Below are 24,415 nucleotides of genomic sequence, written 5' to 3' on the forward strand. Positions count from 1 at the left end.
TTGTCACTCCATCTTTAGGAACGGTTACGTTTACATGTCACATGCAAAAGTGGCATAAGAATGGAGGGTGTGTTTAGTAAAATGACAAGCATTCACAGTAAACTGAGAGGTACACCGAAAGGATTTAATGGTGTTATTAAGTGTAACTAGAAAATCCTTTCTTATTTGCTGGAGGCTTATTAATACCTATGACATTTCAACTAATGTTAATCAAATCTAAGTAGACTTAGTATTTCATGTTGCAGACATGGTATAAAGAGCTTATATTTATTCACAGTCAGATATGATCCGATTCCATTCTTTGTGCTTAGTCAAGAGGTTCTGACATTTCCAATACATTTGCTAGTACCTTTTTTTCCTGCATATCAAGGCATGATACAATTTCTACACGTGTGTTATGGTCACAAGTGTAGAAAATACACAGTTGATGCCTGAGATGGAAAGTGATAGTATGGTAAGTAATTCTGACAACTCCTTTAAAGCTCGGTTTTTGAGTAATTAGCTACCTCAAACAAAACAACAACAAAAAAGGACTTCAGAGTATTTGTATCGCCTTTTCAGCTGAAACGTTAGTGCTGGAAAATGATACCCAGCTTTCACATGTGCTTCTGGCAGAGATATCCAAAGTCAGCTGTGTCTGGGGACTGAACTTCGGAAGTGACTTCTTATCAAAGATCAAGATGAATTGTATGGTGGTAAATGAGTCAAATCCAGTTAAAAGAGTTGCCTGTTCTTATCAATAAGAGGCTTTGCTAATGTAGTAACTGTGGACTTCTTGTTTTGACACCAATATATGGGCCAGGGCTTACCATGTTAGAAAATAGATGGGTGGTTTGATTTGTTTTGTGTTCTGCTGACAGAAACCTTACAGCAGAGAAGAACATGCTGTGTAGTTATTAATTATCCAAATGTCATGGGCCTTGTAAAGCTTGATTGTTGTGAAGAATTCCCTAGTTTTAGCAAAATACTTTTGGAAGTGTAGTATTTAAAAAAAATTTTTTTAATGTTTTTTTATTTTTGAGAGAGGAAGAAGAGACAAAGCACAAGTAGGGAAGGGGCAAAGAGAGAGGGAGACACAGAATGGGATACATGCTCCAGGCTCTGTGCTGACAGCAGAGACCCCAACGTGGGGACCGAACTCATGAACTGCGAGATCCTGTCCTGAACCGAAGTCGAATGCTTAACTGACTGAGCCGCCCAGGTGCCCTGGAAATGTAGTATTTTTAATTAATAAGTCTGAGCATTTGATTTGCTCTTGTTGAGGAAGTGCTTTTTCTCAGTATAAGCAGTTAATCATTTGTTTTCCGGGACAGCTAAGAACCATGATTTCATCTAATACAAGAAGAACACTTTTCACATTTTAACATGTCTGAAATCAGGATATGTTTTATATAAGATGGCATCATAGATTCAATAAGATATGGCAATCTTGATTCAACTAAGTAAACCTCAGGGACACTAAAACAGAATAACATAAATGCAGTATAAAATTATTTCGGAGCCATTAATAAGTTGGTACTGTGGTCTTAAAGGTAACAGCACAACAGTTTGGCAATATCTTTAAAACTTTGAATATCAATACCTTTTTTCCTGGAGATTCCACCTCTAGGAATTTATTTTACACAAACACCTACAAGTGTGCACAAAGATATATACGCAGACATTTGTTGTAATAGCGTTCATAATAATACAGTGGTTAAATAAGTTACAGCATGTCCACACAAAGGAATTCTATGAAAGTGGATTTTAAAATCCTTTGAAAAAGAGGTAGATTTTTTTGTGCAGATATGGAGAGATGTACAAAATATATTTTTAATAAATGCAAGATAGTATGTAATGCATGACCTGATTTTTAGAAATATGAATAACAACATTACACATATTAAGAACACAGATACAGAAACCTGGAAGAATAGGTAGCAAACTGTTGAGGTGGGATTAGTTTTGAGACGCAGTGGATCTCAGAAAAAATTTCACTCCAGCATTATATGTGCTTACATCTTTTTCCAATATGTATATTAATTTTTTCTAATATGTATACTAAGGGTTTTTTTATTGTGGTAAAATGCAAAATACATATAATGTAAAATGTATTCATATTATTTTTAAACAAAAAAGTAGCAGTTTTTTTCCTTTTATTGAGGTAGTATTATATTAGGTCAGGTATACAACACAGTGATTTGATACCGTGAAATGATCACCACAGCGAGTCTAGTCAACATCCACCACCATGCGTAGCTATACAGAATTTTTTGTTGTGGTGGTGAGGACTTTTAAGATTCATTCTCTTAATTCTCAACTTTTCAAATGTACAATGTATTAGCTACAGTTACCATGCTGTACATATATTCCCATGACTTAATTATTTTATAAATGGGGGTTTGGGAAAGATAGTTTTAAAAATGATAGCCCTGGATAAATGATTTAAAGCAATAAATCAGTTATTGTTCTTAATGATTTTTACTCTAAGTATGGATTCTTCTGACTTAGTAATGGGAGCTAAATGCAACAATAACTCCCTATGTTACCCTAATAGAGAACTTTCTTTCTCTGTCTAAATCTGATCTCTGGGGCGCCTGGGTGGCTCAGTCACGCTTCTGACTTAAGCTCAGGTCATGATCTCATGGTCTGTGAGTTCGAGCCCCTCATTGGGCTCTCTGCTGTCAGCACAGAGCCCGCTTCGGATCCTCAGTCTCTCTCTCTCTCTCTCTCTCTCTCTCTCTCTCTGCCCCGCCCCTCCCCCACTTGCTCTCCCTCAGAAATAAACAAACATTAAAAAAAATTTATATCTGATTTCTGTCATGGTGGCATTTGCTAAGGGGGCTGCCACTGGTATACCAAGACTATTTTATTTCCATATTAATACTCTTCCTTATGCCAAGGAAAGTAAATTGAGTTTAGTTCAGTTCATCAAGAATTTATTGTAGACCTGTGAGTTGAGACAGTTTAGATTCTAGAGAAGCACAGACAGAAACCCAAGAATCTTTTCTTAAACACAGGTATCCTTTATAAAAGGTAGAGGCAGAAAAAAAGAGGGGATGACAGGGGAAGGAGCCTGGGAACTGGCACTGTTAAGGGCAGGCTTCATGGAGGTGTTGAAGTCTGGACCAGTTTGAAGGGTGAATAGCTGTTTGCTATATAGATATTCCAGGTTAAAGAAAACGTAGTCTGGGGTGCCTAGGTGGCTCAGTCGGTTAAGCATCCGACTTTGGCTCAGGTCATGATCTCGTAGTTTGTGAGTTCGAGCCCCGCGTCAGGCTCTGTGCTGCCAGCTTGGAGCCTGGAGCCTGCTTTGGATTCTGTGTCTCCCTCTCTCTCTGCCCCTCTCCCACTCATGCTCTGTCTGTGTCTCAAAAATAAATAAACATTTAAAAAAATAAAAAAAAAAAAACGTAATCTGTACAAGGGAATGTGAAATGCACGTGAAATTTTATTTAAATTTAAATTAAATTAAAATTGCATTTTCCCTCTCCACTAGGCACACAGTATAGTGCCAAAATTAATGTGATACCCTAATGTTCCAGAATTTAATAGTTGCTGTCTCTGTCATAATTAAAAATGTTAAAGTGGTTGCTGCCTTAGAAGTTGGTGAAAATGGCATGACTACTTGATGGCTTGCAGGTACCTCTTTGAACTGTGCTTCTCTACTTAATGATTGAACCTGTCTAAGCATCTGCCTTTTAGTCTGTCCATATCTGCTAGTCTGTTCAGTCTGTCCATATCTGCTGGTGTGTCTGGCCATCTGGCCATCCATCCATCCATCTATCTAAATAGGTAAGGGCACTTAGTGTTTGTTCTGCCCCTGATACGTAAAGCCCATCTATGCTACTTTTGCATCATGTCGTAACCACTTCATAAAAACAAGCCAAGAATAGGAATAGCTACTTTAAAACTGTAAAATAACACTTTCCAATTACCTCTTGGGAAAAGATGAAAAAAATAGTTCAGTGTTGTCCATAGATGTAGGGAAACGGGCACTCTCATACCCTCTCATACCTTGTTGATGGAAGTGTTACAAATGAGATTGAATTTTTTTAATATGGCTTTTTTATTTTTTAGAGAGAGTGTGCGAGTGAGAGAGGGACAGAGGGAAAGAGAGAGAATCTTAAGCAAAGCTCATGCTCAGCGTGGAGTCCAACATGGGGCTCCATCCTACAACCCTGAGATCATGATCTGAGCAGAAATGAAGAGTCGGACGTTCAACCAATTGAATTACCCAGGCGCCCCTTTTTGAATATGTTAATTGACCTTTATTCTTCTTCTATAACCTACCTGTCCAGTGCCTCAACTTATTTTTTAAAATTGAGCTGTTCTTTTTTTTTTTAATTTATTTACAAGAGTTTTTTTTTTTTTATTTTAATTCTAAGGATGCTAACATTTAAAATGCACTAGAGGTGTTAATATGAGTAGACAAGGCAAATCAACTAGAGGTGTAAGAATTAGAAAAGAAAAAGTAAAACTGTATTTGTACTTGATACGATGTTTATTTAGAAAATCCAAGAGAGTGGGGGTGTCTGGGTGGCTCAGTCAGTTAAGCTTCCGACTTTGGCTCAGGTTATGATCTTGTGGTTTGTGAGTTTGAGCCCCATGTCAGGCTCTGTGCTGACAGCTTGGAGCCTGGAGCCTGCTTCAGATTCTGCATCTCCCTCTCTCTCTGCCCCTCCCCTGCTTGTGCTCTGTCTCTCTCTCTCTCTCTCAAAAATAAATAAACATTAAAAAAAAAAAAAAAGAAAACCCAAGAAAGTCAATAACAAAATTAATCTAATACAATAATTCAGTCAGGTAGCCAGATATAAAACTAGTTCAGAAATCAGTAGCCTTCATATATGCAAGCAATAACCAATTAAAAGATATAGTAGAGCAAACCTCACTTACAAAAGCAATAGAAAAGATAAGACATATTTAGGAAAAACTTAAGAAATGTATAAAGCCTTTACAAAGGAAACTTTAAGACTCTGAAAGACACAACATAGACATGATAAATGGAAAAGCATTCCTTGTTCTTTGATAATTCAACATCACAAAGATGCCAGGACTCCCTAAATTAGTTTATAAATTCAATCCAGTCCCAACAACATTATTAAATTTATTTATGGAGCCAGAAAACAGGTTTTTGAAGTTCATTTGGAAAAATAAACATGTAAGAATAGGTAGGAAAACACTGAGAAAGAAAACCTATGAAGAGTGACTATACCTACTAGATATTAAAACACATTCACTCTAAAGACTCTATAATTAAAACAGTGTGGTATGGCAGACAAAGTGGCAGATAGACCATTGGAATAGAATAACATTGGAATAGGATAACAAGTGCAGAGGGGCACTGGGGTGGCTCAGTAGGTTAAGCGTCTGACTATGGCTCAAGTCATGATCTCATGATTTGTGAGTTTGAGCCCTGCATTGGGTTCTTTGCTGTTAGCACAGAGCCCATTTTGAATCCTGTCTCCGCCCTCCCCCCCCCCTTCTCTTTCTCTCTCTCTCTCTCTCTGTCTCTCAAAATAAATAAACTTTAGAATAACAAGTATAGAAATAGAACAAAGTACATCTGGGATTTAGTGTATAATAAAGATAGCGTTGCAAATCATTGGGACAGAAATGTACTTTTTAATAGATGGTGCTAGGACACAGGGAATAATATAAAGTAAATCCATATCTCATACCATATGCCAGGAAAAACTTCAAATGGATCAGAGATCTAGATTTAAAAAAAAAAAAAGGTAAGTACTAAAAGAAAACACCAGTGAATTTTTCAGTAACGTGGGCTTAGAGAAAGTCTTATGGGAAAACAGCTGGAACTCAAAATCCAGATGTGATGAAAGACTACATACAAAATGTTTTTACTGCAGTAAAAAACACACATATATATATACCCTCTTAAAAATTTTTTTTAATGTTTATTTATTTGGAGAGAGAGAGAGAGAGAGCGAGCGAGCAGGAACAAGGAAGTGAGCAGGGGAGAGGTAGAGCGAGAGAATCCCAAGCAGGCTCCACACTGTCAGCACAAAGCCTGACTCAGGGCACCATCTCACAAACCATGAATGACATCATGACCTTAGCCAAAATCAAGAGTTGGATACTTAACCAACTGAGCCACCCAGGTGCCCCGCCTTCAAAATTTTTAAGTGTACATTTCCATATTAACTATATGCATATTGGTACACAACAGCTCTTTAGAACTCTTTGATCTTGCATGACTGAAACAGTGACAACTCACAACTCTCTGTTTCCCTCTCCCCCCTAGTCTTACTACATCTAAGAATTTGAGTACTTTAGGTATCTCTTGTAAGCAGATTTTGGTTTTTTGTGATTGTTTTAGTTCACTTAACCTAATGTCCTCAAGATGCATCCATGTTGTAGCATGTGAGAAGATACCCTTCTTTTTTAAGGTTGAATAATAGTCCATTGTATATATCTAACACATTTTCTTTATACATTCATCCATTCATGGGCATTAAGGTTCCTTCCATGTCATGGCTGTTGTACATAATGCTGCATTGAACATTTGTGTGCAAATATCTCTTTGAGACCCTGCTTTCAGTTCTTTTGGATATATACCCAGAAGTGGGATTGCTAGATCATATGATAGTTTTATTTTCAGTTTTTTGAGAAACCTTCCATACTGTTTTCCATAACAGCTGCACCATTTCACAGTCCCACCAACAGTGTGCAAGGATCCTAATTTCTCCATGTCCTCACCAACACTTTCCTTTCTTTTTCTTCCCCCCCCCCTTTTGATTTGTTTTCTTTCCAGTAACTATCCTTTTTTTTTAAGTTTATTTATTTATTTTTGAAAGAGAGAAAAAGCATGAGCAGGCAAGGGGCAGAGAGAGAGGGAGAGAGAGAACCCCAAGCAGGCTCTTTGCTATTAGCACAAAACCTGACATGGAGCTTGAGATCATGACCTGAGCCGAAATCAAGAGTCGGACACCTAACTGACTGAGCCACCCAGGCCCCCTTTCGGTGGCTATCCTGATTGGTATGAAGAGATATGCCATTGTGGCTTTGACTTGCATTTCCCTGATGATTAGTGATGTTGAGCATCTTTTCATATGATTGTTGTCCATTTGTTTATCTTGTTTGGAGAAATGTCTGTTCGAGTCCCTTGGCCATTTTAAAATTGGGTTACTTGTTGTTATTGAGTTGTAAGTATTCTTTAAATATTCTGGACATTAGTGCCTTATCCAATACATGGTTTGCAAATATTTTCTCCCATTCCATAGGTTGCCTTTTCACTCTGTTGTTTCCTTTGTTGTGCAGAAGCTTTTTAGTTTGATGGAGTCCCACCTATTTTTGCTTTTCTTGCTTGTGCTTATAGTGTCATATCCAAGAAATGATTAACCCGTTCCAGAGTTATGAAGCTTTCCTTTTATGTTTTCTTCTAAGACTTCTATAGTTTCATGTCTTATGTTTAAGTTTTTGATTTATTTTTAGTTAATTTTTTTTTACATTTATTTATTTTTGAGAGAGAGGGAGAGACAGAGCGTGAGCAGGGGAGGGGCAGAGAGAGAGGGAGACTCAAAATCCGAAGCAGGCTCCAGGCCCTGAGTTGTCAGCACAGAGCCCGACGCGGGGCTCAAACTCAAACCGCGAGATCATGACCTGAGCCGAAGTCGGACGCTCAGCCGACTGAGCCACCCAGGCACCCCTTTAGTTAATTTATATGGTATATGGTATAAGATAAATGTCCAACTTCATTCTTTTATATGCAGATATTTCAGTTTCCTGGCAACATTTGTTGAAGAGACTGTCATTCCTAATTGAACAGTCTTGGCACCCTTGTCAAAGACCATTTAACCATACACACAAGGGTTAATTTCTGAGCTATTTTATTGCATTGGTCTATATGTCTCTCTTTATGCCAACATTATACTATCTTGGTTACTCTGGCTTTCAGGAAATATATATATTTTGAAATCAGGAAATATGAGGCTTCCAGCTTTATTCTTCTTTCTTAAAATTGTTTTGGCTATTCTGAGTTCTTTGAGATTCCGTATACATTTTCTATTTCTTCAAAAGTGCCAGTGGATTGTTACAGGTATAGCATTAAATCTGTAGATCACTTATATTTTAACAATATTAACTCTTCCAGTCCATGAACATGGAATGTTTTTCCATTTGTTTCTTCTTTAATTTCCTTCAGCGGTTTTCATGGTATACAAGTTTTTTGCCTGCTTGATTGTGTTTATTTTAAAATTTTTATTATTTTTTATGCTACTATAAATGAGATTATTTCCTTCCTTTCCTTCTCAGATAGTTAATTGTTTGTGTTGAGAAACACAACTGGTTTTTGTATCCTGATTTTCTATCCTGCAGTTGTTGAATTCGCCAATTAGTTCTAACAGTTTGTGTACATGAATAAAATCTTTAGGATTTCCTATGTATAAGATCATGTCATCTGCAAACATAAATAATTTTACTTCTTCCTCTCCTTTTGTATACCTTTTATTTCTTTTTCTTGCCTAATTACTCTGACCAGGACATCCAGTACTATGCTGAAAGAAGTGGTGAGAGCAGGCATCTTTACCTTGTTCCTGATCTTAGAAGGAAAAGCTTTCAGCTCTCGCCGTTGACTATGTTGCTGGCTGTGGGCTTTTCGTTTATGAATTTTATTATTTTGAGAGAATGTCCTTCTATTCCTAGTTTGTTGAGTGTTTTTATCAAGCGTGTTGAGTTTTGTCAAATGCTTTTTCTGCATCTATGATGGTCATATAATTTTTGTCCTTCATTGTGTTAATGTAGAGTCTTACATTTGTTGATTTTCATATGTTGAACATCCTTGCAACACAGGGATAAATCTCACTTGGTTATGGTACATAGTCCTAAATATAAATATGAATATGAATGTTTTTATTTATTTATTTTGAGAGAGACAGAGACGGCGTGAGTTGGGGAGGGGCAGAGAGAAAGGGAGAGAGAGAGAGAATCCCAAGCAGACACCAAACTGTCAGCACAGAGCCCAGCGTTCAGCTCGAACTCATGAAACCGTGAGAACATGACCTGAGCCAAACCCAAGAGTTGGACGCTTAACCAGCTGAGCCACCCAGGCGCCCTGGTACATAGTCCTTTTCATGTACTGTTGAATTCAGGTTGACAGTATTTTGTTCCATATTTTTGCATCTGTATTCATCAGGGATATTGGTGTAGGGGTGTTTTTCTTTTCTTTTTTTTTAATTGAAACATTGTTGACATACAGTGTTACATTAGTTTCAGATGTACAGCATGGTGATTGAACAAATCTATACATTATGCTATACTTACTGCAAGTGCAGTTGTCATCTGTCACCATACATCGCTATGACAATACCATTGACTATATTCCCAGTGCTGTACTTTTTACCTTTGTGACTTATTCCATAACTAGAAGCCTGTATCTCCCACTCCCCCTTACCGACTTTAAAAAATTTTTTTAACTTTATTTATTTTGAGAGAGAGAGGGAGGGAGGGAGGGGCAGGGAGAGGGAGACACAAATAGGCTCTGTGCTGACAGAGCCCAGAGCAGCCCTTGAACCTACAAACCCTGAGATCATGACCTGAGCTGAAATCAAGAGCCAGATGCTTAACTGACTGAGCCACCCAGGCACTCCTTTCCTTTACTCATTTTTCTCATCTCCCTACTCCCCTCCCCTCTGCCACCATCAGTTTGTTCTCTGTGTTTATGGGTCTGTTTCTGCCTTTTAAAAAAATCTGCATTTAAGTTTTTTATTTATTTTAAAAATTTCAGTGTGATTATCATTCAGTGTTACATTAGTTTCAGATGTACAAAATAGTGGTTTAATAATTTTATACATTACTCAATGCTCATTATGATGTGTCATCACTGTACATTTTTTCGATATTATTGACTTCCCCATGCTCTACTTTTCATCTCTGTGACTTCTTTATTTTATAATTGGAGGTTTGTACCTCTTAATGCTCCTTATCTATTTTGCCCATCCCCCACCTGCCTCACCTCTAGCAACCACCAGTTTCTTAACTGCATTTAAGAGTCTCTTTGAGTTTTGTTTGTTCCTTTTTTTAGATTCCACACATAAGTGAAATCATATGGTGTCTGTCTTTCTCTAACTTATTTTACTTAGCATGATACCCTCTAGGTTCATCCATGTTGTCGCAAATGGCAAGGTCTTATTATTTTTAATGGCCGAGTAATATTCCACTGTATATATATTCCGTATCTTTATCCATTCTGTCGATGGATGCTTGAGCTGCTTCTATATCTTGGCTATTACACACAATATTGCAGGAAGCGTGAGGATGCATATGTCTTTTTGAATTAGTGTTTTTGTTTTCTTTGAGTAAATACCCAATAGTGGAATTACTGGACTTTTTGGTGTTTCTATTTTTAATTTTTTTACCTTGTTTTCCACAGTGGCTACACCGATTTACATTCCTACTGACAGTGTACCAGGGTTCCTTTTTCTCTACATCCTCACAAAACTTGGTATTGTCTTTTTCATCCTAGCCATTCTGACAGGTGTAAGGTGAGATCTCGAAGTGGTTTTGATTTTCATTTCCCTGTGGTTAGTGATGCTGCGTGTCTTTTTATGTCTGTTGGCCATTTGTATGCTTTCTTTGTAAAAATGTCTATTCAAGTTCTCTGCTCACTTTTTAATTGAATTATTTGTTTTTTGGTGTTGTGTAAGTCCTTTGTATATTTTGGATGTTAACCCCTTCTTGGATATATCATTTGCAAATATCTTCTCCCATTCAGTGGGTTGCTTAGTTTTAGGGGGTTGTTGTTTTGTTTTATTTTGGATTTGTTTTGTTTTGTCTTGTTTTTTGCAGTATCTTTGTTTGGCTTTGGTTTTAGGGTAATGCTGGCCTCATAAAAATGAATTTGTATTTCTTCTTTTAAATGAGAAGTATTTCTTCTTTAGTTCTTTGAATGAATTTGAGAAAGGTTGCTGTTCTTTAAATGTTTTATAGATTTCTACGGTGAAACCTGGGCTTTTCTTCGTTGGGAGGTTTTTATTACTGATTCAGTCTTCCTAATAGTAATTTGTCTGTTCTGATTTTCTCTTTCTTCATGATTCAATCTTAGTAGGTTGTATGTTTCTAGGAATTTATCCATTTTTTTAGGTTATCCAATTTGTGGTGTAGTAGTTGTCTCATGGTAGTCTTATAATCTTTTTTATTTCTGTGGTATCAGTTGTAATATTTCCTCTTTCATTTTTTATTTTAGTTATTTTACTCTGTATTTTTCTTTTTTAATTTTTTAAAAATCTTTATTTCTGAGAGAGAGAGAGAGAGAGAGAGAGAGAGCATGAGCAGGGGAGGGCAGAGAGAGAGGGAGACACAGAATCCAAAGCAGGCTCCAGGCTCTGAGCTGTCAGCACAGAGCCCGACGCGGGGCTCGAGCCTGTGAACTGGGAGATCATAACCTGAGCCCAAGTCAGACGCCCAGCCGACTGAGCCCCCCAGGTGCCCCTGTATTTTTCTTAATCTAGCTAAAGATTTGTCAGTTTTGTTCATCTTTTCAAAAAACCAACTTTTATTTTTGCTGATTGTTTTCTGTTTTTCAAATTTATTTTTTTTTAATTTCTGTTATAATCCTTGTTATTTCCTCTTTTTACTAACTTTGGTTTTAGTTTGTTCTTTTTTGAGTTCCTTCAGTATAACATTAGGTTATCGATTTGAGATATTCCATAAAAAATTTTTAAAAACCTTCTGTGTGGCAATAAACTACCACAGTGTCAAAAGACAAATGACAGATTGAAAGAAACTATTTCTGACATTCAGAGATAAAGGGCTAGTGAAGAACTCTTAAAAATTAGGGGAAAATAAATGCAGAAACCCAGTAGAAAAATGATCAAGTGACATGAATATTTACTTTCACTTACCAACAAATATTAAATGATCCTTAAATCCGATGTTTAATCTCATTAATGATAAAAGAAGTACAGGGGTGCTTGGGTGGCTCAGCCAGTTGAGCGTCCAACTCTTCATTTCAGCTCAGGTCATGATCCCAGGGTCATGGAACTGAGCCCCACATCAGGCTCCATGCTGAGTGTGTGGAGCCTGCTTGGGATTCTCTCTCTTTCTTTCTCTCTCTCCCTCTCTCTCCCCCTTCCCTTTGCCCCCTCCCCTGTTTGCACGTTCTCTCTCTCTCCAAAAATAAAGTAAATCTTAAAATTAAAAAAAAATAATAAAATAAAGGAAGTCCAAATTGAAAGTATACTGAGACACCATTTCTCAGCTACCAAACTGGTAATAGTCAAAAAACCAAGATAATACATTCTGCTGGTGAGGCTATGAGGAAACAGACACATAGGCACATTGCTGATAGTAATACAGTATGATACAACTCTTTGGAGAGGAACTTGGCAAGATGCAGCAGAGTTTAAAATGTATTCACTTTTTGACTTAGGAGTCTCACTTGTTGGAATTGGCCCTGAAGATATACTCTCATCAGTATAAAAGTCTACTTGCACAAGACCCTTTGTTGTATTATTGTTTGTAATTGTAAAATATTGGAAACACTTAAATGCCCACACTTAGAATAGTTGAGTAAACTAACTTATATAATGGAGTGCTATGCAGCTTTAAAAAAAAAATGAAGAGGGGCACCTGGGTGGCTTAGCTGGTTGAGCGTCTGATACCCCAATAGCACTGAGCACTCCTTCTTTTAAGGTCTTGGTTTCTAAATACCATTCTCCACTAAGAGAGGTCAGGGTTAGCTTAGTTGGTTGAGTGTCTGATACCCCAATAACACTGAGCACTCCTTCTTTTAAGGTCTTGGTTTCTAAATACCATTCTCCACTAAGAGAGGTCAGGGTTCCTTAGAGAAATGTTTAATTCTAGTGCTGGAGAAGGGAACATACCTGGAACATCTTATACCAGAGAACAAAAACTGCTCAAAATGATGGGAATATGTCAAAAGGACGTAAGAGCCAGTTTGATTTGGCCTCGTTGGTCAAATCTGGGGTATTAGGACCATCAAAATAAGTAATGGTAGTAACAATAGCCATAGAATAAAATGAGAGTCAATAGGTCTGTATTGATATAAATACATTGGGAGAGAAAGGGATGCTTTTTCTTATAGTAGAAAAAGTAACTAATAAATACAGAAGGAATGATAGAGTTATTAAATCAATGTTTTGTAGCCATTATGGTAATAATTGATTCAGCCAAGAATCATCAATGAATGCTAAAACCAGTAGGTAAAAGTTCAATGAAGTATGTAATATTTATATCATCTGAAAAACATTCACCCATAATTTATTTGTTAATTACACTAAGGGAAGAATAATAACCTTACAATGAATTACTTTAGTAGACATCATCTTAACCAAGTAATCAGTTACTATCACCAGTAATAGGGCAGACACTTCCTGACATCATGTTTCAAGAAGACATATTACTTCTGTGGTATTCCTACCAAAATGTATAACCTGAATCTAATTATGAGGAATATCAACAAACTAAAATTAAGGGACATTCTACAATATAATTAGTCTGTACAATAATGTCAAGGCAATGAGAGACAAAGGTTAAGAAATGTTCCAGATTATAGGATAATAGAGAATTGTGACAACTAAACGTAATGTATGATTCTGTGTCAGGCCCCAGATCAGGAACAAAGGAGGAAAAACTATAAAGTGCATTACTGGGGAATAGTAGGCTAAGTTGGAATATGGGTTGTGGGTGACATAATAATTTGTATCAGTATTTAATTTATTGATTTTGGTAACTGTATGATAGCTATATAAGAGTAAAATCATCGGGTGTCTCGGCTCAGTTGGTTAAGTGTCCGATTCTTAATTTCGGCCCAGGTCACAGTCTTGTGGTGGTGAGATGGATCCCCATGTTGGGCTTCGAGCTGGGTGTGGAGCCTACTTGAGATTCTCTCTCTCCCTCTCCCTCTGCCCTTCCCCTGCTTGCACTAGCTTCTCCCCCTGCTCAAAAAAAAAAAAAAAAAAAAAAAAAAAATCCTTGTTCTTAGGAAATACACCTCAGCAATTGGAATTAATCCTACAAAAATAGGATTAGACGTATGTACTAAGGTGAAAATACTGAATTCTTTTGCTGTGAATCGTTGCCAAGAATAGTAGCAAAACTTTGGAAACAGGTTGCTTAAATAAATCGTGGCACAGACATACAGTGGAATTCTATGCAACCTTTAAAATTATGTTATAGGTTTGTATTTACACAGAAAGATGTTTCTGGTTATATTAGTGAAGGTTTTTGTTGTTGTTGTTGTTGCATGAAACAGGCCAGCTCAGGCTACCTTAAATAGCTAGAGTAGGTCATAGAAGCGAAGCAACAGTTGAGAAATCCCTAGAAAAGGAGAGACAGCTTCCAGGGTTTCAACCCTGAAGTTTAAGGACATTCCTTTTCTCTAGGGAATTATCATTAAAGTGACTCAGTTCTAGAACCTGCATTTTCTTGACTTACTTCGAATTCTTCCACACAGACCCCCATAAAAGGATCTGATAGGTCCAGCTGTTATAAGAGGTACATTTACATAGCACAGACAGGCCTCCTAGGATAGTTTGTCCCTCAACTGGGCCCATCCCTGAGAAGAGGAAATTCTTGAGAACTAGGAAGCTACTTCAGTTATCTACCTTCATAGGATTTTGTAAGAGTTTTAAAAAATCTCAAAGGAGAACACCAAAGACTATGAATAGTATGATCCTTTTTTTGCAGAAATGTAGAGCACATTTTATGGCAGGAGTGGACAATCAAGTGTTCTGTTGGGAAATGTTAATTTTGACACCCCTATTAGACTTCTTTTTTTTTTTTTAATCTTTATTTATTTTTGAGGGAGAGAGGAGAGTGTGAGCGGAGCAGGGGCAGAGAGAGAGGGAGACAGAGGATCCAAACTGGGATCTGCTCCAACAGCTGAGAGCCCAGTGCAGGGCTCGAACTCATGAACCGTGAGATCATAACCTGAGCTGAAGTTGGACACTTGACCGACTGACCCTCCCGGTGCTCTAAGGTTCCTTCCTCTTGGACTTCAAGGGGAGAACTGAATTCTCTTGTGGCCACAGTGGCAAACAAGTACCATCAGCTCTTATATTTTTCTAGATCAGATTCAGCCCTTCTGATCCTGTGGTAGAGAACTGAGTGGTCTCAACCACTTTCAGGCAGTTAAACAAATCCTAAGCTTCTTTTCCTGAAGAACAGTGAGTGTCTTTTAGCTACCTGCACAGCACTCATTCCATTCAGAGGTAGGATCCCTGCCTGGCACAGGGGCATGTTAGACCCCTTTGCCTTTCCCCACCCCTGCCTATCTCCACTAGCCCCTTGTTTGCTCTTAAAGCAGTCACATAATCATTCTGGGCTTCATTTTCCTTCTCTGTAAAATTATCTTTGACTTCTTTCTTTTTTTGTCTCTTCTTTTTCATTTTTATTTTAATTGTTACAACACAAATTGTAACTAAAAATCACCTAAATATCCCTTTCAACAGTTGAGGCAGTAATAGTTCAGCCCACAGAAGTAATCACTTTAAGAACCAAGAGCTAATAAATGCAAATGTTTAATCTTTCAGATATCCATACAGAAGCAGTTCAAGCCGCACTGGCAAAGCATAAAGAACAGAAAATGGCTTTGCCTATGCCAACCAAAAGGCGGTCCACATTCGTCCAGTCTCCTGCAGATGCCTGCACACCTCCTGGTAGGTTTGTCAGAACCTTCCTCTCTGACAGTTACTCCTGTGATGTTCCTGACATAAGTTCTGCTTTGTCTTTTCTGAGGTAGGAGCCTGCACTTTTCCTCGTCATCCAAGGTGTCTAAGAATACACATTGAAGACACAAGTTTTGATTGTCACATTATAAATGCATACAGAAAGAAGCCTTAACAATAATGCTATTTAAAAAAAAAAAAAGTTTTCCTTCCGAATTTTCAGCATTTCCTTAATACAACCCCCAAACTCAAGTAGTCATAAATAAACACAGGCCAAAGCTTAGGGTCTTAGAAAATCCTTCTGTGGTTTAATAGCTATTTTCGTTGACCTCTAAAATATGACCATGGTCATAATTTCTTTAACAAATTTATACTTCTCAATCAGATGCTTTGCCTCTACAGAATAAGTGCATTTGGGATAAAATTTTGTGTGTCATTAAAGACGGAGTGAGTGCAGTCATGCAAAGGTTTAAGGGATCTGAAAAAATATATATAAGTGTGTTTGTGTGTGTGTTAATATATTTTGTATACATTTGTATATATTTTTTTTTTTTTTTTAATTTTTTTTTTTTTTCAACGTTTTTTATTTATTTTTGGGACAGAGAGAGACAGAGCATGAACGGGGGAGGGGCAGAGAGAGAGGGAGACACAGAATCGGAAACAGGCTCCAGGCTCCGAGCCATCAGCCCAGAGCCTGACGCGGGGCTCGAACTCACAGACCGCGAGATCGTGACCTGGCTGAAGTCGGACGCTTAACCGACTGCGCCACCCAGGCGCCCCAACATTTGTATATTTTTAAGAACCCACTTTTTATAATGGGTTCACAAGACCAGAGAGAACTAAGTGTCTTCATCCCTTTCTCATTCCCCAGACTTGGACTCTCTACCCGAAGAGTTATATAATTTGCTATTTGAGGAGCAACCGGAACAACTTTAAGTTGTCTTGTTTATTCAGAATCTTTCCCAAAGTTTCGAAAAGCCTTAAGATTTTTTAGATGAAATCCCAGACAAGATCTCCCTGTAGGCCGCTGAGACTAAACATAATAAATCTGTCCCGGAGCCTCAATATAGTGTCTGTGTGTCTCCTGTCCTGTTACTAGTAATGAAATCTTTGGGGGGAGATTTTTCCCTGTAGTTTGGGTCTAGAGGACTTACCATATCTTTGGGGAGAAGGTTACATCATTGTGATTGACTTTGATTCACAGCTGTCAAGTTGAGCTGTTTCCACTGATCCTAGTCCCTGGTCTGGGTTCATATTAATAGTTTTCTGCTAGGTTTTGGCTAACTTCTCAGAGCATTTGGGTGTGCTGTGGGCTCATTAACTGTGTGTGCTTCTCTTCCTTACATCTGTGGTGTCAATATGTTTGAGAGAGAAATAGCTCTGTGGCTTCAAGTGTTTCTCAAAACGTAACACAGGATACCTCTAGCAGACCTTCACAGTGAAAGACATTTTGTGTCTGTAATGGTGCGTACTTCCAGCCTATTCATTCAAAATCTTGGCTGGTTTCCCTTCCACAGTAGTATAGCACCAGTTGGGTCCTGATAGACAAAGGGGCCTCTCAGACCCGGAGCAGTTCCTCGTGGGCAGATGCTGCCGCAGCGCGGCTGAGGGCTCAGTTGTAATAAATGGCAAAGGGTAGGGAGCACGTGACTCGTACTTCTTAGAAACAGGCCTCTCCATAGCTGTAATAAAGAAATACAGCTCTACAGTAAATAGTCTGCTCTCATGGCCTTGGGTTAAATGTGAGAGTGCAGCAAAGGATCTTGAGAATGCTCGGAAGGAATGGAAACCTTTTTTATCCCCTTACAAAAGTCACTGCCCGAGGGGACATTACCAACTCCAGCAACAAAATCGTGGCTATTCACTACTGAATGAGACCATAGTCCTTGGGAATTCACTACAGGCCTGTTTCTGAACACTAATGTTGTACTGCAGCCTTACAGAGGTGGCATAATGTTCCTGATCACCTTATGTGTCTTCATAATTTCATGATTATAAAGGTACAATCCTCTCTCCTAAGACCTTTATTCATCAGATCAGAGTAACGAAAAGGTCTCCTATCTGTTTATCTCCAGAGCTAGGGATCTCTGAATAGCATATGAGAAACCTTAATGTACTACTAGGGACGTGCATGTTGTCATATAGAAGAGGAATTCTCTCTCATCATGAAGAAACATTGAGAGCACCCTACAGAGTGATTTCTCACATGGCCCCCACACGGAGCTAGATCCTGATGCTCTCATTCTGCAGCTGCGCACACGCCTGTGTCTAGCGTGAGGAAATGTGCAAGAGCTGTATCATAAGGCATCCATCAGCACTTTTCATTTTAGGGAATGGAATTTGCTGTTCCCCAGTTAGGGGATTCAGATTCCATTCTCTCCAAGCTCCTGAGAACCACTGGTTAGATCCTTGGCTGTGTCCTCTTCCTACTGCAGTTTAATCCTGTGTCACTGTCTCCCTTTATCTTGCACTGAGAGCCCCTGAAACACTGAAGTCTAGAAGAATGCTGAGGCTGCCCTGAGGGTTGGGGAGGAAGAGGAGGACCTTAATTATTGCTGGTTATAGGCAGTTTTAAAAAAATCAGTTCTGGGCAGCTATACAAATGACCTTGCCATGGCACTCTTTCTAGAAAAGTTGTACTAACCTTGCAGGGAAAAATTAACCTCAGATTTTATAGTAATTTAGTCACGTTGCCCTTTGTGCACTGTCTGAGTGGTCAGGATGCACGTCACAAAGCAAGTTTGCAGTCAGGGCCGTCACTGTGCACGTGCAGTCCCGTGTGAACCCAGTTCCTGGGATACCTGCGAAAGCGCAGTAGCCAGTGAGGCTCTTTGGGGCACACCCAACACATAACTGTTGGCATTACTAAACTGATGAAATTTTAGAGCTATTTTTGGAAGGATTTAATAAAAAGGATTTAAGAAGTAAAATATGTCATAAATCTTGGCTTTATTCATAGTATTACATAGGATGGAAAATATGGTATAAATAGTGGCCATGGGAAATAATTGGCTTTTGTTCACATATCATTTGGAAATAATAAAGTGTCACTCAACCTAAAATTTGTTTATTGATATGTACGCTGGTTTTTATCTTATGGATTGGAAAATTTAAATTCTCGGAGTTGGTAGCAAATTACGGTTCTTTAGTGCCTGTGGCCTTTTCAGTCTCTTAGACTGCTTGAATTACTGCCATCCAGTTCCCTTTATGTGCTGAAATCATTTACTAATGTCATGAGGCCATTACCTCAGCTCTTTCTTTGTAGGGATTCTTTGTGTAATTCTGTTTCTCATTCATACCGATAAACAAAATGCGAAACTGCAGCATATATTGTTTTCCCCTCTAAATTTTTTCTGCGTCCTTGTGGACTTACCCTGTGCTTCATTCGGAGGGTACTCGGATGACTAAATAGACCACATGATGACCCCAGAGCACAGAAAGCTATTTCAGCTGGCTTGGGTAGAATGAATTTATGTTCCTGTCCCACACAGGGCCCTGCTTGGCAGTGACCGCAGTAGTAATTCCTAGGGTCAGATAAGGAGGAATTTACAACTTAAAAAGTATAACAATATCCCAGGTCTGTTCGTGGGCATCACTGTCGTCTACAGAAATGCAGGGATATTATTGCAAGCAAATTAAATAGCTGTTGCCTTCTGAGAGCTTATAGCCCAAAACATGTTTTAGTCAGTTAATTTAAATTAAAAGAGAATACCTATGTGAATTGCCAACTTGGGGAATTTTCCCCAAACATTCTAATTTCATTCAGAAGTGCAAAATAGAGTTGGCAAATCAGACCCCTATAAATGTGCTCTAATTAATAGACTTGGATCATGTTAATAGCATACTTTCATTATTGGTGTGGGTTATGAGCAGTGGTCTGCAGTTACTTGGGAGACCAGTAAATATTCAATATTCTTTAAGCCAAAGCACAGTAAAAACCCACTTTGATAGACTGAATTTATTTCAACAGCTAATGGTAAAATTTACAGCTTGCCAGTAAAACTGATTTCATAGTTACCGTTTATTGAGTAGCCTTGTGTACTAGTTAAAGAGCTAAGTGCTTAGCACATATTTTTTTTCTCCATTGCCCTCTGTCCCATTTTACAAATGAGAAAACAGGTTTAGAGAAGCTCAATAATTTGCATAAGCTTTGTTAGCTGTGTAGTCAGTTAGATAATCTGAAAATTCTCTCCTAGAACAGAGACAAGAAAACTTCCCATTAGAAATTCTAGATAGACTAGAACCAGTTTCCTTTTAAATACATACAGGAGAGAGAGAGAGACAGAGAAAACAGTCACTGAACATCAGAATGCTGAGATGGTGCTCGCTTTATCTGTCCTGGGGAGCGGGGAGGCAGGAAAGAAGGGGCTTAAATAAATTCTAATTACCATAAGGATAAAAAAGATAAAACCTTGGACCTATGTAAGCTGGCTCAGTTGGTAGAGCGTGTGACTCTTGATCTTGGGGTTGTGAGCTTGAGCCCTACGTTGGGCCTAGAGCTTACTTAAAAAAAAAAAAAAAAAAAAAAATAATAATAATAATAATAATAATAAGTTGGTTGTTGGAATTGAGATCCCTGGAGGGACTTACAGCTTCAGCAGAAAAATGAACTAGAAAAAATTAACATGCCAGCGAAAGAAAATGTTGTTAAGAAAGCTTGAGTTGTGCCTGGCCTTGGGATAACAGAAGCTGGGACCTTCCCTAAGAATTTGGGGTCAAGTGGGTTCTAGGTTTGAATTTCACTATACTGCCTGGTAAGAACTAACATTAAAAAAATGGTCTTTGGACTGATGATAACCTTGAGACACAAATAGTTTCTGGAAGGATACAACGTCAACCCAGGGATTTAGGATTCCAGAGATAAAGATCCACTGAATTTTGTGAGTAAACAGTCCAAAAATAGAAAACACTCACCATGAGAGAGAATAGAAAAAGAACAACAACAGCAAACAGCAGAATTAAGACCCTTAAGAACTGATTTGCCCAAGAGCTCTCAGTCGCAGAGCTAAGGTCGGAATTCAGACGAGTCTGACTTTAAAAGCCCATTCTCTAAACCACTTGGTATATCGCCTCTCCTTCTACCATAGCGTCAAGTAAATATTTTGCGGTAAATCTGGAGCTCTAGCAGTTGCTGCATGTTTGATCGGACTTTTCAAATAGGCAATAAGTTTTTAAAAATCTCTTTTTTTTACCTAAACACAGTTGACCCATGGGCAATACAATTTGAACTGCGTGGGTCTGCTTATATGTGGAATTTTTACAATGTAGTATTGTAAATATGTTTGCTCTTCTTTATGATTTTCTTAATATTTTCTTTTCTCTAGATTACTTTATTGTAAGAATACAGATATAATAGGGGCACCCGGGTGGCCCAGTCAGTTAAGCATCTGACTTCAGCTCAGGTCATGATCTCACAGCTCGTGAGTTCAAGCCCTGCGTCTGGCTCTGTGCTAACAGCTTGGAGCCTGGATCCTGCTTTGGATTCTGTGTCTCCCTCTGTCTTTGCCCCTCCCCCACTCATGCTCTGTCTCTCAAAAATAAATACACATTAAAAAAATAGAATACAGATATTTGTAAAATACAAAATATGTGTTTGTTGCTTATATTAGATTATCAGTAAGTTAAGTTTGGGGGGAGTCAAAAGTTATACACGGGCTTTCAGCCATGCATGGGGCCAGTACCTCTAACCCCTGTGGTGTTCAAGAATCAACGGTAGTTTTTAAAAAACTTTTATTTATTTACTAGGAGAGAGAGAGAGAGAGCGCTTGTGCGTGCACCCATATTTGCGTATGAGCTGGGGAGGGGCAGAGAGAGTAAGAGGGAGAGAATCCCAAGCAGGCTTCATACTGTAAGCATAGAGCCCAACCAACAGTGCGATCATAACCTGAGCTGAAATCAAGAGTTGGATGCTTAACCAACTGAGCCCGCTCAGGCACCCCAAGGGTCAACAGTATTTGTAATATTAATTCATTTTGTGAACTGTTTTTTCATAGACATGGAAAAATACCTAGAAAAACAGTGTTTGGAGATCCTTATAGGTAGAGTGACCCTAGAGTAATTATTAACAGTGAGTGCCCCTTCTCTCAGAGGGATTCCAGTTTGGACATTAATGGTCAGGCAACTCATGAACCTGCCAGTCAGGTTTTACATAGTTATTTTTGATCCCAGCCAAGCTTCTGTGCACCCAGACACATTACTGTGGGATGCCAAAATATCTCTTAGATAGTTCTGAAACTCTCCCTAACCCTTGTCTGGTGAATCAGACACCCTGGTTGGGTATAGTGCTATATCAAGCTGCCCAGAATTTGCAGCCCAAGGTTGGTTCAAGATTGGCCTGCTTCCAGAACTAACCTTCTAATCTTCTCTTCCATATATGCTTTTACTCCTAGGTTGCTTCTTCCTCTTGGATCTCTAAAGATTTTTCTTTTCTTGTCTGCATAAACTCCACTTGCCTTTCTTGAAGGTTCTGGAAGTCCTTAATTCCTCTGACCCAACAATGCAAGAGAACATGATATTTTCCTGCCTGATGTCTTTCCACTCTACTTACCCAAAATACACAAAAATTCTTTCCATGATCTCTAGAATATCATGCACTAACCGTCCTAGTGGTTGTTTCCTTTATTTGTTCTTTGAAGCTCCTATTTCTTGGCCTGGCTTATGTGGTATATTTTGTAGTAGTTATTAGGATAAGATCTTTCTTTTGGTGAGTCTTGACTTAGCTACTGTTCTAAGCTGATGTCTGGGCCTAATTTTGGTATCAGCTGTCAGAGCCCGATGGCAGTCACTGTCTTTCTAAGAACTTGTCCAGTTTGCACAGTACCCCTCAGATTGTGTAGACTGACTGAGATGTTACCATCCTCTCACCAAGCCACCATTTTCACCCCCGTGAATCTTTTTCAATGAGTTCTTTTGACAGCTTTATTAAATTACAATTGACATACAATAAACATACTTAAAATGTGTAGTTTGCTAAGTTTTCGTATCAAAACCGTGAAGCCATTACCACAATTAAGAAAATGAGCGGTATCCATCATGCCCCCCCAAATTTCCTCATAATCCCTTTGTAATCCTACTTCTCTCCATCTCCATGATCTGTTTTCTGTCATTAGACATTAGTTTGGATTTTCTACAGTTTTGTATAAATAGAATCATACTTTGTTGTACTTTTTTTTGAGGGAAGAGGTCTGTCATATTTCACTCCACATAATTATTTTGAGATTCAACCATGTTGTTTTGTATAGCAGAGGCTCATTCCTTTTTATTGCTGAGTAGTATTCTGTCCTATAGATATACCTTTTGTTTCTCCTTTCAGTTCTTGATGGACATTTAGGTAGTTTCCAGTTTTTTCCTATTAAAATAAAGCTGCTATGAACATTCACCAACAAGTCCTTGTATAGATATATGCTTTCATTTCTCTTGGGTAGATATGTAGGAGTGGAATGAATAGATTATTCCACTAGTAGGTGGAATTGGTAGGTGTTTAAACTTTTAAAATAAACATTTTTAGATATAAAAGCTGTATTTTCTACCAAAAAGAGGGATGTCATTTCCACACATGGCTAATGACAAAAAGTGCTACAGTGCTCAAAGACAGCAAATTTGGGACCTTTCTCCCCTTAAAATCAACAAGCTAATTGTTATATATGTTTTGTAATTGGTTAGAAATGGATTTTATAGGCTTCTGCCTATCAGTGTAAAATGGTGCTGTGTTAAAACCATACTAACTAAAAACTGAAGAGCAAAGCGTGTTTTCAAAATTATTTTCTGTTTTAGAGGACCTATTGTATTCATCTTATACAAGAGTTTAAGCAAGGGACCTTAGTTATGATGGATAAGAGTTGTAAGTTCATGTTCAACTGGAGCAGAATCAGTGAGAAAATATTTCTATTATCATTAATTTAATCTTGCCAAAATTTCTACTAATCCACAGCAATTTCTTGGGTGACAGTTACTTAACAAAACAAACCAAAAAAGCTACCAAATAAACATATCAATATTTCAGGGAGCTTGTTTTTTTGTTTTGTTTTGTTTTTTAAGATACCGTCTTGGAGCAGTGCTTATGTTTGTGCATTAAGATACACGATCTGCTGAAAGCTTTGCACAGCCAGTTTTGTGCCTGTGAGCTAACCTAGAATGGATGATTCAAGGAAGAGAAGGGGAACCAATATTTATTGGCCAACTGCTATGCACTGCCACTGCTGGGGGTGTATTCTGGACAATGTCTCATTTTATGGTCTCCTGTGCATTTAGCACAGAGACCCTTAAGAGCCCAGTGCTGTCTACTTGTCCAGCCTCATCTTCCATCAGAATTGGAAGTAACTGCTGTTGCGTCCTGTGCTGCAGCCAGTCCCGTTTCTTTCAGGTCCTCGGATGTGCCTTGTTTTCTGTGCCCTCCCCACTTCCTCACATGCTGTTCCCTCTGCCTGGCTCTTTGCTCCCCCCACCTCCATACGCTTTAGAGCCGATAGCTACTTACCCTTCTGGCCTAGGTTTAGGTCTCACTTCCTTGGGTGTCTGCACTGTAAGACACTAAGTCCTATTGGAGTAGGGACATGTCTTCCTTGTTCACCATTTTATTCTTACCAACTAGTGTAGTGCTTAGTAGTATTTGTCGAATGGATAAACAAGCAAACCTTCTCAGGTGGATAATGTTATTCCCCAAGTCACATAGCTTACGAGGGGTGGACCCCAGAGTTCAAATGGAAAACAGACACCAAGCCATGTTTTTTCCACTACACTGAGCCGCCCACAGTTGTAGTCACTAAACACGGAGGAGGACTGGCAGCCAAACG

General features: G+C 38.5%; 1 protein-coding gene across 4 annotated transcripts in view; it reads left to right on the forward strand.

Annotated features, from left to right (window-relative positions):
• DIP2B (disco interacting protein 2 homolog B) overlaps positions 1-24,415 on the forward strand; it is a 226,174-nt gene that overhangs the window by 130,679 nt on the left and 71,080 nt on the right. For all 4 annotated transcript variants that reach the window (XM_042946513.1, XM_042946516.1, XM_042946514.1 and 1 more), the window contains exon 4: positions 15,489-15,614. In XM_042946513.1, coding sequence (XP_042802447.1) covers positions 15,489-15,614 — 126 coding nt within the window. The remainder of the gene's footprint in view (positions 1-15,488; positions 15,615-24,415) is intronic.

This window comes from Panthera leo, chromosome B4 (assembly GCF_018350215.1).
Source record: "Panthera leo isolate Ple1 chromosome B4, P.leo_Ple1_pat1.1, whole genome shotgun sequence".
In the NCBI taxonomy this organism is placed as follows: domain Eukaryota; kingdom Metazoa; phylum Chordata; class Mammalia; order Carnivora; family Felidae; genus Panthera; species Panthera leo.